At 38.3% G+C, this 15,860-nt stretch overlaps 1 protein-coding gene across 1 annotated transcript; it reads left to right on the forward strand.

Annotated features, from left to right (window-relative positions):
* Positions 1 to 8,721: 8,721 nt before the first annotated feature.
* LOC146484214 (uncharacterized) lies at positions 8,722 to 13,865 on the forward strand. The gene is made up of 6 exons (XM_085104973.1): positions 8,722 to 8,924; positions 9,459 to 9,545; positions 10,052 to 10,147; positions 11,606 to 11,707; positions 12,141 to 12,327; positions 13,691 to 13,865. The coding sequence occupies exons 1-6, from the start codon at positions 8,922 to 8,924 to the stop codon at positions 13,765 to 13,767; spliced, it is 552 nt and encodes a 183-aa protein (XP_084961099.1). The 5' UTR covers positions 8,722 to 8,921; the 3' UTR covers positions 13,768 to 13,865.
* Positions 13,866 to 15,860: the final 1,995 nt, after the last annotated feature.

Consider the following 15,860-nt stretch of genomic DNA (forward strand, 5'->3'; position numbering starts at 1 on the left):
ATAGAGGGTGTCCGCTTAATATGGGGCCGCTTAATACAGGTTTGACTGTATGTGAAACATGTTTTTGAACCACGGGTGAAAGATTAACCCTTTCACCGCTAAAGGCGACTAATGTCGCCGTTTTAGAGGCTACCACTTTCAAGATTGGTCACGTTCTCAAATCCAGAAATCTGGTTATTATGGTCTACTAATAGTGTTAATTAGTAAGTGTTTTAGGCTTTAAGAGCGAATAAACTGAGTTATCTTCCATTTGCCGTTCCATATCAACATTTATTTTCAAGCAAAACCAAAAATGCCCGTTTTCTGCGGCATCGACAAAGCTGAAAAACACACAATCATCTTTGCTTCCGAATTTTTAATTCAAAATCTCATTTTAAAACCAAAATTCCTTCATGACAGCAAACCTTAATCTCATGACTAAGCATTTATCTCCAATTTTGCCTCTCACGCGTACAGCTGTTCGAACATCAGCCATTTGATTCGAGCCACTTTTCAAAGCCCGTGATTTCCCCTTTGCCGTCCGAGTTGCATTCTGGGTAATTTCGATACAACGACGAAATGGAGGTCCCGCCATCTTAATTCAGTAGCCACCCGCTCCTACTGGCAAAATATCGCACACATCGTTTTCTTTGCAAATCAAATCTCCCCCAAATTGCCCAGGTAGGTCCGAGAATCCACCCACAGAACGGCCAGAGAGACAACTTCACTCGTGAGCCACCATGACTCGATACGAACACTTTTGGCGTCCCAGTCGCTATGAAATCATCTCTCACCTCTGGATTCTTTCAGAGGATTACCTCTACTCTCCATTCCAGCTTTATGATTCCAGCCTGGGAGCTTCTGCAGTGCAAAATGGCCCGAAAGTACACTTATAAACCGACAACTTACCGATTAGAATGTGTTTGTGCTCGCGAGCAAAACAACAACGGTTCAAATAGGTGACGTCACAAAAAAACTTGAGTCCTCGTTATTGCAGAGCAGCGAGCATTGCGAAGGAGATCTTCATATAGGACAACTAAATCCGTTTTGGTCATCTACACCGCGATAATTGTCCAGAGAGACCAAGGAATTTGGCAGTGAAAGGGTTAAATACAAGAAAGAACTTCGCAGTTATTTATCTTTCCTATTCTTGGTTTTCACGTGTGGCCACCTAAATTCTAGAATTCAAAACCCGGAGGCCTACAAAATTTTTACCTTCATTCAAGGAAAGATTACCTAAAATAAGTCTTTTCACGATTTTTTAGCTCGATGTCGTACTTCCTTTTGAAAATAGAACAGTTTCAATCAGCCGACTTTTCATCGTGCGTGACATCAAGAGGACGGCCGTGACAAAGCTGTTCCGTATCTTAAAAATGCCTCTTCGGGTGATTTTCAGCATTCTAAGCATTGAGGAGAAATATTTATCTTAACATCCAAAAATTCACAAGGGAAAACAAACCTATTTTCTGGCAAAAGTGAACTCCAGATGTTTTTTCCTATTTCCGCATGGCGTACACATTTTGTCAAATAACTGGAGTACGGAATACCACACAGACCTGAGACTTGGACGGGTTTCTTATTTACTTATCATCTATAACATGTCAATTTCTTGACTTCATTCATGGAATGGTATCAATTTTTTTTTCACGCACACGGCAATGGCGTGCTCTATTTTTAGACAACAATATTTCTCAGCCACAGATAAAATGCACATATTTACGATGGGTTACACACATGTTTAATTTTATCTGTATTTATAATTATTTCCCTACAGCCAACCTCACTGAACCCTGTGTTTACCTTCCAGCTTCAGTTTGAGCACTGGAGCTCTTTGGTTTAATTTTCCGCCTTGTCGTATGCTTTTCGCCTCTCCATCGTCCCCAGGGAGAAGGGGAGGTTATCAAGTATATTAGTGACGGGAATGTGTAATTCTCATTTCCGGCAAGAAAAATTTCGCAGGAAAATTGCGTTACTTCCGTTTCTTCCATATTTGGAAGATATCACGTTCATTCATTAAGCCAATCATGCACCGAATGATACTTCAATATGTCATGTTGGGTGAGAAATGGCTTCTGCATTCAGAAGTTCGCGAGTCGATTTTATTCCCGCAGATGATGTATTAGAAAAGATTTTTGGTGATAAAAACTCGGTTGAAGGGATTTATAATGAGGAAGAAAGTGATATAGACCGGCAGCTAGAGAATTTCAGCGAGGAATCGAGGTACGCGCTCAACACAAGCCTTCGCGTCTGTTCGCGAAAGCGACGCCATCGAGCATATGGTTTTGAAATGCGAAGATATACTCCTCAGGTTACCTTTTTTGCGTTTGATATCTCGTCTAGTTCTTGAATATTGATCATGAATTCATATCTACTGGCAAAAAGCTCAATAATTTTTGCAGAAAGCATCTTTTGAGCGATGCGATTCAAGCTGCCCAAGCGAAATCGGTCCCGTAATTTGATCAGCTGTTATGTTCCATGGATCATGGAGAAATGCATTTCTTGACTGTGTTTTGATGCTATTGCATGGGCCAAAAAGATCATAACTAATTTTAGATTTCTTCTTTTCCAGCCAAATTTTCAGGAAATGTTGCTGACACGAGAGGGATCGTTTCCTTTTTCAATTCATTGTACAATTCCATATCACTTTGAAAAAATACTTTTTCCTCAGATGAAGTCAAATTTTTTTGTTAACTTTTGTGAATCAAGATTTTTTTTCAGAAAAATGCTGGGTTTCTATGATGGGATTTATGTTTTTCTGAGAAGCCCATTTATACACTTTAAAAATGAGATACTGTAGGCCATATTGCTGTAAATGGTTGTCTATCTTTCCAAATCTTTCTCTTGTTCAATCAAAAAAATTTTCGGGCTTCTTGCGGATGTACGCAAAGAAATCGCACATGATTTGGCTGTTTCAGTGACTTTCATGCTACTGTCGTGCATTTGACTCTTGCTGATATGGTCTTAAAATTGTTCTCATCGCAAATGTAAGGACGCGTTTCCTTTTGTTTAACATCTAAAAATATCCCGCATTTAGAAAGAACGACCGTGAGTTCTGCTTGATTAATTACTGGTAAATTTTGCGCTTTCATAACAACATAATATTTCATGAGTTTTTGCAGTACATGTATACAGCTATTTCAATTAACGTTGTCGGATCAAAGTGTAAAGCTGTAATACAAGACCCCAACATTCTGTGGGTTTTTTATGAATAAGTTCATCAAAATCAGCTATGCCTCGTCCGTCCAGTGAAGATATACGATGGCGCGCCATATGATGAAAGAATGTTAGGATATCAAGTGGATGAGGTGGAAGACAACGTTAATTGAAATAGCTGTATTGCTTCTCATAAGGGAATTTCCTGACACATGACCTGACCCCAAACCAGAGCTAATAAAAGCAAAAATTAAAAGCAACTATTTAAAACCAAGAGAGGATGCCTTTATTCCTCTCTTGGTTAAAACCAAAATGTGAGTGAAATGCTTTCGAGATATTATCAGACAGTGGTTTGGTTCCGGGCTGGAAGACGTCGAGATAGATCTAGATTTTAGAAAGTTACTTTTGACGTGTCCGAAAATTTAAATGATAATGTTTTTTGTTTTCTTTTTTGTTTTTTGTCCAGATGTTTGAGGTTAGAGCAGCTTCACTCACTAAAGGAACATTCACGCATCCGATTACAAATACAGTCATACATACTTGATTACCACTTACCCAAAGAGGATTTTCAGAGGCAATAATATACAACAAGATGCCTGCTATACTGGCATTACGCGTGATGCTGGGGCTGATTCATTTATTCCAACTGTATGCTTCGCTGATTGATAAAACTATCCTTGCTAATGGAATAGTTTGAGTCACGACGATCGCGTTACGTTGTTTCCCTTGTGTTACGCTACTCAGGGTTTCAAGGGAAATTGCGGGAATTCCATTGCGATAACGTAAGCTTCTCAATGACCTCTTTTCAGTCTCGCGTCGTGGTCTAAGACTGTCAAACAAAGCACGATTCCTTCGTTAGAAATTTACCAACTTCCACCGTTTTAAATGTCGGGTGCTTCTAAGAAGTTATTCTTTCGATTTGCCGCTTCAAAATGGTGAAATTTCCGTTTGAAAACGCACACTTGAGTCCACAACATTTTAACAATATGGCGCCAAATTTAATCTGTTTTTAATAAATAGAGCAAATGATGCGTTGACGTCACACAGGTATAGGGGTGAGTGGGTCCCCTCCCTCGCGATGTAAGCGACAAGAATGGATTTTGATTGGCCTGCTTCTGTTGAAGACAATCAGAACAATACACCCCGAGTAGGAGAGGGGTGAGTTTAACGATTGATAAAACTATCCTTGCTAATGGAATAGTTTGAGTCACGACGATCGCGTTACGTTGTTTCCCTTGTGTTACGCGACTTAGACTTTTACCGGAAATTTGTGAAATTTTATTACGATAACGTAAGCTTCTCAATGACCTCTTTTCAGTCTCGCGCCGTGGTCTAAGACTGTCAAACAAAGCACGATTCCTTCGCCAGGAACTCACAAATTACCACCGTTTTAATCGTTGGGTGCTTCTTAGAAGTTATTCTTTCGATTTACCGCTTCAAAATGGTGAAATTTCCGTTTGAAAACGGCACACTTGAGTCCACAACATGTTAACAATATGGCGCGACAATTTAATCCGTCTTTAATAAATATATCAAATGATGCGTTGACGTCACACTGTTGTTGAAGACAATCAGAACAATACACCCCGAGTAGGAGAGGGGAGAGTTTAATGAATAAATTAATGTACAGATTTGTAGCTACGAGGAAGAAAAAAAAAAAAAAATCGACCCGTTTTTAGACACGGTATGCCCCCTCAGGGCATCCCGCGTAAAAAGAAATCGACCCGTTTTTAGACACGGTATGCCCCTTCAGGGCATCCCGCGTAATTAGGATAAAAATTAATTATACAGTTAAGCTAAAAAATAATCATTAAACTTGAAAAATGCTATAATAATCATAATAATTATAATAATAGTCTAGATGACTTAAATAGAGCAAATAACATAGCATAATCAAGCGTAAGTACAAAAGTTACTTAAGAGGCGAAACCTAAGGCGGCGTTTAAACACGTTAACCGATTCGCAAAGTTTAAAATCGTTTGATAAGGAATTCCATAAAGTAACTGCTCTATAAAAAAAATGTTCTTTGGCCGCTGGCTGTTCTAAGGTATGTTAAGCATTTGAGAACTTCTTGTTCAACGATTTGTCACATCACATCTTCTAATGAATTGTGTGGATAAATATCCAGGAGCAAATTCTACAAACAAGTGTTTCGTAACAGATTCCTCTGAACGGCGGCCGCAGTTGTAGTGTAGACCTTCTCTGGTAAAAAATACTCATGTACTTCCATTACATCCTAAAACATTGCCTTGCAGGGTGGCCCAAAAGTATCACGGCAATTTTAATTTCATCACGGCAATTTCAATATCACCGCGACGTTTAAGAATTGGTTCATGCTTAGTGTGCGTATATCGAGTTGTGGATGCACGCGGGAAGTTTGGAGAGCACAAGAGAAGCGTAAGAGTACGCCTCGAGCAACTCTAGCTTCTTGAGTGCTCTCCAAACTTCCCAAGTGCATCCATAACTCGATATACGCACAGCTAAAAGCATGAACCAATTCTTTTATAACATAGTGAAAATAAAGTAAATTATTCCTGGAAAACAGGTTGTGTTCCCGATTAATTACAAAATTATCTGTACAAAAAAAAAGGCGAAAATGGTTTCTCATATCGGTTTAATCTTAACGTTTCATTAAGCTTCAAGCTCTTATAAATATTCGTTTTTTATGGTGTTGTCTCTCTGTAAAAGTTTTTTAATAACACAGCGCGCGCATCCTTCGCCCATCTGACTTGCAAACCGCACGTCATCGGATGGACGCACGGCCGTGCGTGTTATAATTTCAATTTCATCACGGCAATTTCAACTTCATTGTGGGATATTACCCAGATGGCAATGGGCCTCTAGAATCAAGGCGACTATTTCCGGTTCTTTGACAGGTTGAAAATAATTGAAATCACCATGGAGAAATTGAAATTGCCGTGTTCAAGTCGAAACTGCCGTGATGAAATGTGAACGAAGTTGAAATTGCCGTGAATGAAGTTGAAACTACCGTGATGAAATTGAGATTGCCGTGACACTTTTGGGCCACCGTCGCCTTGGCATCAAAGTGCAATATACAATTGAAGCAAACCTCGTCACTTGCGGGACATTTTTAGAAAACTAGGAAAGACCCCTCCCCTCCCCTCCCCTTGAAATTGTTAAAATAAGTTCACACATCGCGACTTGTACATGTGATGATCGGTTTATTGTTGTACTTATATCCTTAATTATTTAATTTAGATTTGCAACTGCAATAATTATTGTATTGAGCTGAAAAACCCACTTAGGGAGCATCAATAAAGTTTGTATGTATGTATGTATGTATGTATGTATGTATGTATGTATGTATGTATGTATGTATTTATGTATGTATGTATGTATGTATGTATGTATGTATGTATGTATGTATGTATGTATGTATGTATGTATGTATGTATGTATCATGTCTTGTGACATTTTAACCGTATATTGTGTATTAACACAGTCATGAGTATGTTACTTTACTCTTAACATTTATCCTTTCTTAATTACTGTATAAATTTTTGAAGCTGAGTCTGAAAGAAGACTTTCCAACCGAAGAAAGTCACAACAGTACATTACAATCTGTACCAAGTAAACACTAATCATAACGAAATACTGGTCGAAATATTTCTCTTTTTTTCTCCACGTCTCTGCTCTACATATTTATCAACGTTTATATTCGAAATTCGCCAGTCACCCACTGACCTCAAGACATCTTTTGAGCTGTAGCGCCATCAATACTTACCGAAATACGTGCTGTTATCCTTGTACGCCGGGTTTTTTGTTACCAATCGAAAACAGACGCTTGTGAAACTTTAAACCGACTCTCCGCGCTGATGCGTTGCTAACGAATACTTCCTTCAGCGGTCGACTAAACTACGGAACGCGCGCAGTGAATTTTTTAACGACAAGAATTAGTTTTTTAGTGCGGTGCGTCGCATGAGCCCTCGTGTCCCGTTCGCACCTACCCTTTTTGGATCATAACTTTTTTTTGATTTTATCGAATATCTGTGTATTGTGCTGTAATCTGTATTTTGTTGTTTGAAATCTCAATTATAGTTATACCCAATAAAGTTGTATAAATGTGAGCATCGAGAGCAGTATATATGAGAGCAATGAGAAAAGGTCTTGATGTCAAGTTCAATGACAGGATCAGACGCAAACAGTGCTGCAAAAGAAAAAAGCCTCTGTTTAGTAAAAGAACAAGGAAGATGTAGACTTTCTCTTCCCGGGTTTCCGCATTGTCTCGTTTCGTTTCATTGCACAAAAAAATATAGTCCACATTACCTGTCTCTACCCAGGAATTGAATTAAGTAGTGCAATCGCTGAAGGAAGTCCGATACATAGCAATGAAGACAACAAGAGCTGAAACGTGGAAGAAAGGATTATCACATTACTGAATAACAAAGAAACATTTCTCCCTTATTTCTCAATGATATTTAGTAATCTCTCGCTAAAGATGTAACAGAAAAAAATGTCTTGACGAATAGATCCGATTTTTTTTTTCAGCTAAACTGAAGAAATCGAAACGATGTGCGAGTCTCATAAGTTGACTGAACCGTCCTCGTTAAACCACATGGCATGTTTGGTTTTTCGTCAATCACTAACAGTGACATTTTGTGTTGATAACACCACTTAAAAGAGGTTTCATTTAGAGAAGTGGTCGAAACTCCGCCGACTATACTATGCTATACTCGAACAGGGCACACCAAACCATAAAAATATGTGGTGGCCTCTGCCTGCACCCCCTTCCTCAACTTCTTCAACTCTCTTATGACTCTCTCTTACTTCCTCAACTCCCTTATGAGATGGATCCAAACCTCACATCGAGAATCAATACTAAGATGCGGTTACAATAGACCCCTTAAGCCGTCCGTATTTTACTGCGACTTCGTTGGGCCGGAAACGTGACGACCAAACTTCGGTCGTTCTCGGCGGCCTGGCGAAGCTTCATTGTGTGACGTTATCGGAGCTTCGCTCTGAAGACTATCTTATCAATTCACTTAAAGTAACCTTATGGTTTGCTTCATATGCAGGGTAATCATTCAATTATACTAAATCGTGTTTTCATGTTTTCGGGTTCTGAACAAGTTGTGTATTTTTGGAACATTTCCGATGGTGTTGGTTAAAAGAGAACTTCCAGCGAAGCTGAGAACAGGTCTGGAGGTTGAATTAAGTGGCAGACATTGCGTAAACAAAGGTGAATTATGTGACTGAGAGTCGGAAGAAAAAATTAATCAAAATAGTGTCTATGATTACCCTGTTCAAAACGTTGTTGTGTATGCGCAGTTGTGCAAACGCTGAAAGAACCCAGATTTAGTGAGGTCGGGAAACAGAACTGAAACATGGAGGAAAAATAATATCTGATTTCAAGAACAAGAAAATATTTTGGCCATTTTTTTTTTTCCTGGTTTATATTTTCTCGTCACAGATTGTGAAGACGGCGCAGAAATAAACTATATCTGACAATAACGATTTTAGTTTGTTGTTTTGTTAAAACAAATCGTAACTATTACGACAAATTAAGTGAATTTCATAATTTTACCATCTGCGTGAAACTATGGCAAATGCTTTTGGCCAGTAACTTAGCTTAGTGATAAGTCACGGGAAAAAGAGCTGACACGCGGGGATATTATGTTCAGGACAAGGAAACATCAAACAGGCCAACAGATCGTATATAAACGGTTGACTTGTACCGTTTGTCTTCATTTTCAGCGGAAAGTTGGAAAACTCTCTATTACAAGAAGAAAGAACTGATCCAGTGCTGTTCCTTGGTGTGAGAAGCTGACATGGTAAACTTACTTGAGAATTACGCTTTTGTTGCAACTTGCAACTGTTTTAAAGCACAAATGCGATGAGTTTGACTTTTTGGTTTAAACTTCTGTCTGGGTCGGACATATAAAGCGATAAAACCACAGCGAAAAAACAGTATTCGAGCGGAACACAACGAGTTTAGTGTCACTTGCTCACGACAGCATAACAAACCGAGTCGAATCTCATCCTGAATTACAAGCTTTTGGCAAGCCGTAATAACCTACACAAAATACAACAGTTAAAATTACTTTACGAAAGCAAAATTCTGATAACATAAAACAAGCTAACAACCTTACCATATGATTGAGACGACACGGTAAGCGGTAAGAATTCACAACCCGAACACATTATTGTTCACGAGCGCTTGACCACATGCTTGGGGAAAAAAGACACGCTACTAAGGCATTAAGGTCTTACGAATGCGCAACTACAAAAAACTTGGAACGGAGCGGATCAGCGACTATTGTTGAGGAATAGCCTCAACAACTTCACTTCTTTGTTTCTCTTTCCAGGAGTTCAAAGCGTTTGTTCTGTGCTTTGTTTTCTTTGTTGCCGCCTCGGGAGCTTCAGTTTGTAAATGCGGAGCAGAAGAGAGAAAGGTAATTAAGTGATTTAATTCTTCTTCATTAATTTCAGTTTCTTACCAATGCAACTAAAGAAAAGAATTTGATCGAATTACCAAAGAGCTAATCTCTATCATTGTTAGTCTTTCTCAAAGTCGCTCGCTCGCTTCTCATTGAATGGACCTGGCGCGAGCAGACATGTCCACGAACATCAGTGCAAAGTAATCGAAATTTACTGTTGTGGAAAGCACTCAAATTTTGTAAATGTTGGGTTAATGTTTCAGTGTATGGATGAAATCCAGATGATTCGAACTTTTGAGTCTGCGAATGAAATTCTAAAGTGTGACCATTCATAAGCCACGGAGCAGTAGTTTCGTGTTGTTACCTTCTCGTCAGGATTGTAAAATCTCTCAAATAGTGCGCTCAGTTGACTAGAAATAAAGTACCATCATAATCTTGTATTTTTCTATTTTATAAAAAAATAGTCTTTTTGATTGATGTTAAGGCTGCATGACAGAAGGCAAGGCAAAGTTTCTTAACTGTCCGACAAGGAAACCGAGACCTTACACGTTCCGAACAATGGTGATACCAGTCCCAATTCCCCTGGAGAGGTGCATGTTATCTACGATTTTAAGCAGGTGAGTAGTAACAGGGAGGACTTAGAAGGGTCATATTAGTTGGGGGATAGCTGGGGAGTTTTTGGTATAATTTGTATTAGATGTTTTCCTTTTCTTCCTACATCAGTAGTTAATAAATGTCTTACCTACCTACTTTACTTTACTTTACTTTACTTTACTTTACTTTACTTTACTTTACTTTACTTTACTTTACTTTACTTTACTTTACTTTACTTTACTTTACTTTACTTTACTTTACTTTACTTTACTTTACTTTACTTTACTTTACTTTACTTTACTTTACTTTACTTTACTTTACTTTACTTTACTTTACTTTACTTTACCTCACTTTACTTCACTTCACTACACTTCACTTCACTTCACTTCACTCTACTCTACTCTACTCTACTCTACTCTACTCTACTCTACTCTAACTTACTTTACTCTACTCTACTCTACTCTACTCTACTCTACTCTAACTTACTTTACTCTACTCTACTTTACTCTACTCTACTCTACTCTATTCTACTCCACTCTACTCTACTCTACTTTACTCTACTCTACTCTACTCTACTTTACTCACACACGCACACACAAAAATTACAATAAACAAGGGGAAGTGCACACGCAAAATCTACCTTACCTTACCTTACTTTACTTTACTTTACTCTACTCTACTCTACTCTACTCCACTCTACTCTACTCTACTCTACTCTACTCTACTCTACTCTACTCTACTCTACTCTACTCTACTCTACTCTACTCTACTCTACTCCACTCTACTCTACTCTACTCTACTCTACTCTACTCTACTCTACTCTACTCTACTCTACTCTACTCTTCTCTACTCTACTCCACTCTACTCCACTCTACTCTACTCTACTCTACTCTACTTGACTTTACTCCACTCTACTCTACTCTACTCTACTCTACTCTACTCTACTTGACTTTACTCCACTCTACTCTACTCTACTCTACTCTACTCTACTTTACTCTACTCTACTCTACTCTACTCTCCCTCACTTTACTCTACTCTACTCTACTCTACTCTACTCTACTCTATTCTACTCCACTCTACTCTACTCTACTTTACTCTACTCTACTCTACTCTGCTTTACTCACACACGCACACACAAAAATAACAATAAACAAGGGGAAGTGCCCACGCAAAAACTACCTTACCTTACCTTACTTTACTTTACTCTACTCTTCTTTACTCTACTCTACTCTACTCTACTTTACTCTACTTTACTTTACTTTACTTCCTACTTTACTTACCTACCATCTCTTTACCAACCAACCACCCACCCACCAAAAAACCCAACCGCCCACTCTTCCAATAACCAACCACCCTCGCTCGCACCACCCAATCAATCAGTCAATCAATCCATTAAAACCTTGCTGACGTACTTATTAGCTAGCAATCGTAAAGCTAAGTTACTAATAACTTGTTTATTTTTGTCTTATCTACTGCTATAGAAATTGGCCATGACTCGAATGTCTAACCAGAAGGCCTGTTTTCTGAGTAACTCGACTGAAAATCTCCCAGAGCCTGCCGTTCTCGCAAAACTGCTTGAAATTGTAAGTAACAAAATCGTCTAGTGATATTTCAGACTCGTAAAGGAAAATCATATGAAATAGTGCAATATTGGGCTATGGTATAATCCTAGGACATGTAAAGATACCTTCTAATATATGTTTTATTTCTTAATTCTGCTATTCCGCCGATCGCGATTACTTCCTCGTTGTAAACGGAGACGGCGTTGGCATTTGAAGTTGAGAAGGAATTTAGTTTTTGTTAGTCACCATGTCATAACTTTTTTTCAGTTGAAAGTTTACTTTCAGATACTTTGGTGTTCTTGGGAGGTAGTGCCTAGTCCCTTATCTTTCTTCGGGATGACAAAGCGAACGAGACAGTCACGCCAACGCAAACACTTGACAACTGCCTCCGGCGTTATAGTTTCCCTCTGTGTAATATTTGTGTAAATTCGAACCCATCCGCTCGTATCCACAGGAAGCCTCCCAAGGCCCATCCCAGGTAAGAACTGAGTCACCAGTTCGTGAACATGTGGTTGTTGGCACTGTCCATGATCGTTCATTTCTGAGTGATGAGATGGCCTCCCTGTGCGCTAAGTTTCCCATCTATCGCGTCAAAGAAAGAAGCCTCATGTTGGATGTGGAAAAACAGGAGCTCCTTAAACGTATGTTAAACTGCTTTTACCTCAAAAGAAAGCTTTTAAAAATAGTTCATAATTTTTTACTGAAGGCGAAGTGATTTGGGAATATTTTCGGAGAAGCGGTAACGATAAAAATTCACCAATAGTGACTCAAAAAACGAAACATTAATTTGGTATCATTTTCAGAGATGAATTATTTCGAACTTAAAAAGATGCTTGAAACGTGCAAAGCAATCAGTTTAGGTCAAAACATTGTATCGTATCACGACAAACATGTACTTTAAAAATAAAATGCAAAACGAAGACACGATGCAGCAGTAAGGTAACACCGCTCTTTTTAAACTTCTTTTTATCTGATAAAGAATTTTGAAACGAGAATCAAGAAAAAGTAAAAAATCACTAACTGCATACAACTGAAAGCAATTGAGATTTAGATACATACAGTTTTATTAAGTCCAACGCGCAGAGCTCTAACTGCGCGTTTAATTAAAACATAACGGTATGGCGTAAACGTCAAGTTCACACTAAAAAGGGCAGGGATATTTTGTAGAAAGCCGCATGAAATTGTTGCTTCACCTCTTCTTGTATTTGTATTTTTTATTTACTCCACATGATCATATTACATCAGGTTACAGTACGTACAAAATGGTGTATGACCTTTAAAATTACGTTACAATATTTGTTGAGATAGAAAAAAAAGAAGAAGAAAAAGGAAAACTCATTTTAAATAGAGGAGAAGAAAGACAGAAAACGTTTTACAAGGTCGTGTGGCAGTGATTAATACTGAGCAAAATAATACTGGAAGAGAGCTCGTTTAAATAGTTGTTTTGTTGGTTTTTGACGAATAGATATGGGAATATCATTCCAGTGATAGCATCCAATAATGGTTGGGCAAAATTTCCTAATATTTATTCTGAAAGGACTAGGATTCAGATGTTGTAGGGAAGCAATTCGAGTGGTGTAAAATCTTTCAAGGTAAAATTAGCAAAAGTGCAAAAGCAAAAGCTTCACCTCTTCCATCTTAGCAAGAATGGCTGAAAACGTTTCAACGAGAGTTATCGTCTCTCCCTCATTGAGAACCTTGTTGTTCTCTGCCGATATAATGTAACGGAAATGTCCTCACCTACAAAGCAGATGCACTGATATGCGTGAGCCAGCTACGTTGGCTTGCTAAATCCTTCTTTTGAAGATTCAAGAGTAGACTTGACTTTCCGTTGCGCAGACTCAAGTTAGTTTGTCTCCTATTTCCTTTCAGTGGACTCCTCTTTTCGCTAGACCTCGGCGCGTGCCGCGTACATGCGAATCCCCATGCCCTTGGTCCTGTGATAGAATCACCAGACTCACCTTAATGAGAGATACTGACGGACAGCCTTGTGTTATATTGCAGGAGCAAAACGCGATTGTGTAACTAAAACAGTTTGCTACAGAACATGCGTACTATTGATATTTTTTTTGTTCTACTGATTGCTACACGATTCAGAGGTGCACGGATGACAAATGAGGACAACTGCTGGATGCTAATATGACGGCAAGACCGTGATAAGTGGCTAAACGACATTTTACAATAACTGTCCAAATTCCCGTGCGCTGATTGGCTCGTAGCTATTGTCTATAAGAGTACAGACAATAAAAATGACGTCAGATGTAACGTGCGCGCTTTCTCAGAACGAAAAATATAGCCAATTCCGCTCGTACTTTTTCCATGTTATTGTAAAAAACAAATCGACGGCAGTTTTCTATGGTCTATACTCTTATAGACCATAAAATGACGCCATAAAATGTCCAAAACTTGGCAGTGAAACCACTCGCCTGTGGCTCGTGGTTCCACTTGAGTTTTGAACATTTTTTGACGTCATTTTATGGTCTATAAGAGTATAGACCATAGAAAACTGCCGTCGATTTGTTAAGTAGAACATAATACTTATTTGATTATAATGAGGCCTTTGTACAATGTTGAGAAGTCATTTTAAGGTTATTTTTTAATACTAAGGAACGAATTTTTGTTGGGGTGGAAGGGAGGACGTGCTAACAGCGCTTTCATGATCTTACTCTTATTTTTTCCAAAAGTTACCCAATCGCCATTTTTCGTATGTGAACATATTTCTGTAAGAATACAACTTTCTGAGCTCTTTGATTTAGGAAAGACCACTTAAGATTGCCAAGATACATCACTTTGATAATTTTGTAAAGGAAGGTGAAAGGTTATCAAGTTCTTGATGTCATTTACATCTTCAGTTTAGAGTCCTTCCGAGAGCTAAATGGTCAGGAAGAACTGAAAAATTCGTGTTTAGATGCTTTTACAAGAACAGTTATGTGTTTGCTATAATACAGTCGACAAATAACCTGAATTGCTTCCAAATCAGACTGTTCACAGTCCCCTGTTTTTCCGTGGGATTTTCGAGTTCGTACGCTTCGATCAAACTCCAGCCGTCTTGGTTTGTAAAGGCGAGCCGAAAAATAGGGGACTGTGAACAGTCTACTTCCAGATTAGCTTAAAAGGTCTGTTTAAGACAATCAGTTTAATCCAATGTAATAAACCTTGTTGCTCAACACAATAGAAAAAATGATTCAGGGTAGCACGTGTTATTAGTCATTAAATATTGAGAACGATTTTTTTTATCTTTCAGCGTTTCTATCATAAAGTTATAGCCGAATCTTTAAGCGAAATGTTTATTCTCTTCTTGTTAGTAGCGATGTTTAGTTAACGAACAATAATAAAACAAGTAATTATAAATAAAGCCACTTACTAATGAAGAACTGTGTGAAGTCTTTTTTAACCTGGAGGGTCTTTGAAATCAGAGCGAGTTTTCTTTAACCTTAAAATGATTACCGCGAACAAAACCAAAATAACAAACATATTTTTTTAAAATAGGTCACAGGCCAAACACGACTCCCGCTGGTCGCTAAATGTACCTTAGACCTCTGGATAGTGCTCTCCCGAGTACGTTTCTAAGAGGTTTTTCCTCAGTTTTTTATCAAAATGTGGTGAGATCTCTCGGCTGAATGGTGTTGACCTTTTGATCTTGATCATAAAGGAAAATACTCAAATTTACTGAATGGAGGTTTTCTTATCATTTTGAGCTGATTCGATTAGTTCCTTTATGCCGTTCTGTACGTTATCTCTTTGGCATTTGTTTAGGCTTATCGGCTCAGTTAACTGCAAGATTTCAGAAATAAATTTTATCTGTTAAGACATAGGATCCGTAAATTTCTTTTCTCGTGATTTCATGTTTATGCTATCTATCTACAGTAAGATTGCAGGATGTTTGTTTATCATTGATATGAGACAGAGTCTAAAAGGTCTACGTCATTACAAAGTTGTTCACTGTTGTCTCTCAGTTTCAAGAGCTATGGCTTCTTGCAGTTATTTTCAGCTCCCTTGCTTTGTGGCCTCAACACTTTTAGGTATTGCGTTCTTAGAGCCGACATGTACCTCCACTGTTTTGTGGTTTTTCTCGCATCTAACAGATATTTAAAGCTAAGACAGTCAGCAACTGTCTTGTAAGTCTGTACGTGGTTTGTCATAAGTACGTAAATTATGATATCCACAATTTTAC

This window comes from Pavona decussata, unplaced genomic scaffold (assembly GCF_977016875.1).
Source record: "Pavona decussata unplaced genomic scaffold, jaPavDecu1.1 SCAFFOLD_36, whole genome shotgun sequence".
NCBI classification, from domain to species: domain Eukaryota; kingdom Metazoa; phylum Cnidaria; class Anthozoa; order Scleractinia; family Agariciidae; genus Pavona; species Pavona decussata.

What these genes read in the sequence shown, in the direction of transcription:
- LOC146484214 (XM_085104973.1), top strand. An exon ending in TCGCAAAACTGCTTGAAATT is followed by an intron (nt 11,708 to 12,140) that starts GTAAGTAACAAA and finishes TCGTATCCACAG; the next exon opens with GAAGCCTCCCAAGGCCCATC. An exon ending in AAAACAGGAGCTCCTTAAAC is followed by an intron (nt 12,328 to 13,690) that starts GTATGTTAAACT and finishes GTTATATTGCAG; the next exon opens with GAGCAAAACGCGATTGTGTA.